Source organism: Chlorocebus sabaeus, chromosome 8 (genome assembly GCF_047675955.1).
Source record: "Chlorocebus sabaeus isolate Y175 chromosome 8, mChlSab1.0.hap1, whole genome shotgun sequence".
NCBI lineage: Eukaryota > Metazoa > Chordata > Mammalia > Primates > Cercopithecidae > Chlorocebus > Chlorocebus sabaeus.
The window spans coordinates 134,835,164-134,841,163 of NC_132911.1; the positions used below are offsets into that span (position 1 = coordinate 134,835,164).

General features: G+C 53.4%; 1 protein-coding gene across 2 annotated transcripts in view; it reads right to left on the reverse strand.

The window, feature by feature from the left end:
- The window catches only part of ADCY8 (adenylate cyclase 8), a 263,858-nt gene extending 259,503 nt beyond the window's left edge, over positions 1-4,355 (reverse strand). For both annotated transcript variants that reach the window (XM_008001549.3, XM_008001550.3), the window contains exon 1: positions 2,179-4,355. In XM_008001549.3, coding sequence (XP_007999740.1) covers positions 2,179-3,138 — 960 coding nt within the window. In that variant the 5' untranslated portion in view covers positions 3,139-4,355. The remainder of the gene's footprint in view (positions 1-2,178) is intronic.
- Between the last annotated feature and the right edge of the window lie 1,645 nt (positions 4,356-6,000).

Sequence of the window (6,000 nt, forward strand, 5' to 3'; positions counted from 1 at the left end):
TGAAATCGTAGTTTATCTATAATTCTAACCCAAACAAAAAATTGAATGAACTTGGTTTACATGCATCAGGACCTTGGTTTTCACAGTGGAGAATTGTTTATGATGAGATGAGGGTGGGAAGACATTTGGGGGTTATTTTTAATCTTCTCCCATCTGGTAGTATTTGAGTAGAGTATAAAACAAATATGGAGCCAAATTTACTTTCTGGATTCACTTGGCAAGAAAAAGATATCTATACTTAGAACTTTGAAAACACTCATAATTTGCCACTTAGGATGTGTTATTCTAAATACTATTCCTAACTTACTTATTAAATTTTCTAGTTGTGCGTACTGAGAAAGGCTATTGCATGAAAAGCAGTGGGTTATAATACATGGAGTTTCTTATACATGATCAGATAGCTATGCTTTATCGTGAAAACAACTCATAGTGAGTTAGGTAAAAAAAGAGAAGGCAAAGAGAAGGAGAAAGAAGGAAGGGGAGGAAGACAGGGAAGAAAAGATCTGCTAATGTTTAAGTATACAACAAAGAAAATTAAAAAAGAGAATGAGAGAGCTTGGAAGAAAGTAGATTTAGATGTGCTGGCATGTAGGTCTTCATGTAAACACAATTGAGAGATAGTTAATACCAAAGAATTTGACTTCTACTTCCCAGATTAAGACTTATTTGTTATATGTGGATATAAAGTTTCATGGTGACTGTGATAACACATTCATTATTGCCTTTAATAAGAAAAAGTTCAGTCAATCAGCCCTTACTCAGAGTCTCTCATCTCTCCATTTCATGCCTGATAATCACAGGCATGTAATTTATGTACTCTTTGCTTTACCCAGAGAGACTTCAGAAAGCACTGTAAAAGCAGCCAATCAGATAAGTCACCTGAGCAAAGGAATCCAGAACCATCGGAGAAGAGACAGGATCCCACTTTGACCAGAAGTCCAGGAGGCCAATGATGGGTGAAGCACTCTAACAGCGCTGGCAACCTAAACATCATGAGCAATTTTCAGTGGGGTTGTGCCTGTTTATTCTAAGCACTATCTATTCCAATTCACCCATAAAGAAGAGGAGTTTTAAGCTTCTAATGCAGCAGAAATGATACAGAGGCTGAGGACAGGGTGGACCCACACAAAGCAGACCCCTGACCATGCATGTCACACCAGTCATCTATTTGAAAATACTTCACTTGACATGTTTCCCTCATTTTTGAGAACCCCCCAAATTCACTCTCCTGTTACCTACCATACATTTTGCAAAGACAGTGCCATGCCATTAATTATCTATTGGTTCTAGTAAATTCAAACAAGAGAAACATTGTCTACCTTCTCATCCATAGACAATATGAACTGTGTTCACATAAGCATATCCATATTTAAGGGGAAGAATAGAAAAAAAAGGAGGAGAAAGGAGAGAAAGATGCCTAAAGAACAAGATTTCACCTAAATATAATATTTACACCATCTACATCAAAATGCTCTTTTCCAATTAATCAAAACTTGCGTTCTTTGCCACCCCCAATTACTGAGTTTGGTTTATTCAAAGCACTGGGGTCGCATCCTGTCATGAGAGAAGATACCATGTTCGGTCACCAAGGCAATAAAAAATTCCCGAGAAAACCATGTGTCATAGGATTATTTGAAGGACTGGATGAAATAACACATACAGTACTCAGCACTGACAGTCAGTATGTGTTTAACAAATGTATGTTCCTTTGAGAACTGAGGGTTTGTGGCTTAGAGATATGGAAAAACCCAACTCTGAAGCCCAGAACCCCCTAGACACCCTGCTGCGACTCTCCTGAGGAGAGCTATTAAGGAATGGGTCACCTTCTAAATCTGGATGCTTCCCCTCCCCTTCTGTCTCATGCTCCAGAGACTGCGGACCCTGAGGGAGGGGAATGAGGAGCGGAAAGCAGACTTTCTTAGCTGATGTCAGAGTAGAATTACTCATAGAATCCGAGTACAAGGGTAGAGTTGGTAGAAACTTTTAGAGGTCATTTAGTTCCACTTTAAGAAGAGATTGCATTCCGCTAACACTTTAGACCTCCTAGGTGCAAGGCACTGTGCCAGACTGAAGGAGGAGACTTAAAGAGAGTGAGGCAACCCTGGCCCTCTGGAAGCTATATGATTAATAACCCGGGGAAGTTAGAGGGGAAACAAATGCAAGGCAGGCAGGAGTTACCTGGTTGATGGAAATGACCGCCAGCCGGGGGATGACCACTTGGAGGATGACCTGCAGCAGCGAGGTGCCCAGGCCGGCCAGGATGGCCCAGGTGAGCGGCAGCGGCAGCATGCTGTAGGTGGCGAAGAGCGTGAAGAGCACGTAGCCTATGCCGTCGCCCAGGAGCCCGTAGCCGAGGCCTGCTGCTAGGATCTGGGTAGTCATGGCCACCCAGGTGACCACGCCGCTGTACTGCAGGTACGTGTGGGAGGTGGTGTCCTTCCTGACCACCACCAGGGCGCAGATCACCACTTCAATGCCGGTGAAGAAGCCCAGCAGGATGCCCTTGAGCGGGTCCATGGGGGCCGAGGCCAGGCTCAAGTGCAGGACCAAGAGAGTGAGTTTGGTCAGCACGTCCAGCACGTTCATCACCACTTCCGATTTGCGCCTCTGGCCCAAGAAATAGCGCTGGTAGAGGCGTTCCAGATCTCGAGATTTGAAGGAGTTGCGCAGGGTGGGGAAAATGACCCCTCGGTAGCTATAACCCCCATTGAGAAAGAAATCCGAGTTGCTAGGGGCACAGTCAAGGTGCAGGAAGCCCAGGTCGCCCCCGCCTCCGCTGCCGCTGGCACTGCCGCTCCCGCTGCGTTCCGGGAAGACTTTGGTGCCGCAGGTGCTGTGCGCTCGCTCTCCCGGGCCCAGCGAGTAGAGGGGCAGCGCCGAGTCGCCTGACAGCTGCGGCGCGTGGTGGTTGGGGCCGCCGCCCGCAGGGTCCGATGCTTTGCCCGAGCCTCCACTTCCGCTGCTGCTGCCTCCCCGGTGCCCGTGAATGAAGCGCTGCTCCGTGATGTGCCGCACCGCCGTCTGCCACAACAGCCGCTGCGGCCGGGAGGCGCTCCTGCCGTCGCCGGCCGGGGGCGTCGGGTGGATGGTGTAGAGTTCCTCGCTGCCTGTAAGGCAGCGCACATCGGAGAGCTCCATGGCGCTGGGCCGCAGGGAAGGAGGCGCAGAAGCCTGGGGAGGCAGCCGGAGGACGGGGTTCCTAAAGACTTGAAGGCAAGCTGGTAGGAGCTTGGCAGCGATCCCTTCTATCCTAGGCTGTCCCGTTGCAGGAGCCCTGCGCCAGGGCTCCTTGTAGGTCAGGTCATACTGTGCCCGGGGCAAAGGGCACCTGGAAGACTGCGGCGGACCTCCGCGTCCTTGCGCGCTGCTCTCCCGCCAACCGGCGCAGCTTGGGTACGCAGCGGCAGTGGCTATTTGTCCTCAGGAGCCGCAGGGCTCTGAGCCACGCAGCCCCTTCCTGGGCTCAGGCTCCTTGGTTGGTTCTAGGCTCAGCGTTTTGGCGCAGCCTTTGCTCTCCAAGAGACGCCTAGGAGCCTGGGCGCCGTGCTTCTGCCGCGCGTCGGGCGGGCCTGGCTGCAGCACTGGGCTCTGGACGCCCACTGCTCCGCGGTTTCAGGGGTCCTGGCCGGGGGTGACCGGCGGCAGCGATGGGTGCGAAGTTAGCAGATGTGGCTGGAATCATCGCCTTTCGGAGAACTCCATTGCGCCGGGATGGGGAGCAGGGGCGGAGCTGGGGGCGGGGGCAAAGAAGGAGGAGGAGGGGGGCACGGTGAGGTGGCGGGGCGCCCCGCGACAGGGTTGGAGAGGTGGTAGCCTCGGCGCTAACAATTCACCAAATAGTTAATTTTAAGGAAGGGGTATGCTGAGGCTCCCTCCTAGGCTCGTTCCTAGTTGCGGAGCAAGGACTGACAGCGCAGCGCTGGCTCCGGCCAGAAGCATCCCTCCGGGAGTGGGTGCGGGGACTCTCGCCCCAGGGTCCCAGCCTGAGCTATAAGACGAGGTCCACGCTTTCAGCTGTGCTTTCGAAGGGTCGCAGCACACAGTTCCCATCCCCTTTACTTCGTTCTTTGGAGTCCATTTGGCTCGGAGCTAAGAGGAGCAGGAGGTGGGGGAAGGAAAAAGTGGGGAGGTCTCCAAAGCCAAGAGCTCTGAGAACGAAGAGAAGACGCCGGTGCGGATATCCGAGGCTGAGAACCGAAGCTTGGCGGATAAGGCGAAGGTGTGGAGAAGGGAGGCCCGAGGCCGAGTGGAAGTCGACAGAGACGCCTCTGGATCCAGGGAAGCGCCGCCGCGTGCCACCCTGGAGCTCTGAAACGCGCTGCGGGCACCAGGCTACCGGGAGGAATTTGGAGACCTGTCAGAGCGGTCAGACACCCGCGGTGACTTAAACCCGCCCCCGCGCCAAGCCACGCCCCTGGAACTGGGCGGGGGGTGGCGGAGGGACCTGCCACCCAGATCTGGCCAGGACGCCCCAGGTCTTGTAGAAAGCGGCACGCACGGGCCGGTGTGGGAGAGGACCACTGAGGGCTAGGGCGGGCGGGCGCCCCCGGCCTTCCCGGGGCGCGCTGAGATCCAGCGTTCCAGCTGGCCGCGCCAACCGGTTCCTCCGCTGTTCTTTTTTAGGCATTGGCTCTTGTCCTCTGCAGGTGCGGAGCCAGGACTCGTAGGCCGCTTTGCCCACGGACTCGGAGAGCCCAGCGCGACGGAATACAGGGTCTCCTTTCCGCCCTTCCTACCCGTGCGTCTTTTGGCAAAGCCAACTTTCGGGCTAAACGCAAAATCCCCCAAGAAGCCGCAATCATAGAGGCAGTCAGTTTCCTACAGGAGCCTCTTTACTACCTCGATCCAGAGGGAAGGGTACGGGACATTAAAATGGGGACTTCCCATGCCTGCCTCACACACTAAGTTTCTCCGCTTACAATAAGGGTCGAGGAGGCGGACGTGGAGAAAGGCATGTCCGGGGTCCCGCCTCGCCCTAGCCAGGTTTCCCGCCCGCCCAGGCTCAGCCGAGCGCTCGCGGACAAAGCCTGCGGCGGCGCTTGCGGCGGACCAAGTCGCTGCGCGGTGGGAGCTTAGTGCCGGTGCTAACGCCTGATGAGCCGCGTCCCGGGGGTGCAGGGTTTGCCGGGCAAACGCGGCCGCCCCAGTCCCGCACCCGGATGCAGGTGGAGGAGCGGTGGTGGTCACCACCTCCGCCACCAAGACTGCGGCTGCAGCCGGTGGAGCCCGGGCCCAGAGCACAGTCAGCTGATGGTCAATGACGTCAGGCCCTGGGCGCGTTCGCTGCTCCCCGTGGCGTCCCATGAAAGCCCGAATGACCGCCTTGCCTTGCCGCCCCCTCAGTCCCTCCTGAGCGAGAAGAGAAGATCCTATCCCTCCTGCCTGTCCTAAGGAAAAATAAATTTCGATCTCCCCACCCCCAACCACAGACATTGTCTCCAGGGTTATTTCTGTCGGCCGTGTCCCAGAAACGCGGGATTTAATTTTTTGCTTTTTAATTCTTTTTTTTCCCCCACGCATTTGGACTTCGGGTTAAACCCGGAACGGGTCACCTGCCTTGCACACAGAATTCCAAAAGGAAGACAAAAGAATCCTCTAACATTTCCCCTAGTCCCTAACCAGTAGATTTCTAGAATTTCGTTCACTCCATGGAAAAGACTCCCCTAATTCCAGTCCTTTAAAGTTGTATTCTACCATCCCTCAAGAAAGCCAAAATGAAACGCTCAACTTTAAATAGATAGACGGCTGATTCTACTTTTAACTCTGCTTGTAGATGAATTAATGTGTTAACTCTAAAGATCTCCCAGAATAATTGGCCTATCCCATGGGGCTGGAAGTTAAGGATGAAAGCACCTCAAACAACTCTGTGTTGCAGTTATCTAGCCCTTAATGAAATAATCCCTGGAATTACATTCCTGTGAAAGACATGCTTCCTGCTGCTGCTTTCCTGAATTCCTTGAACTCATCAGCCTCACCCTACTGGAATTCGGGTGGGTAATG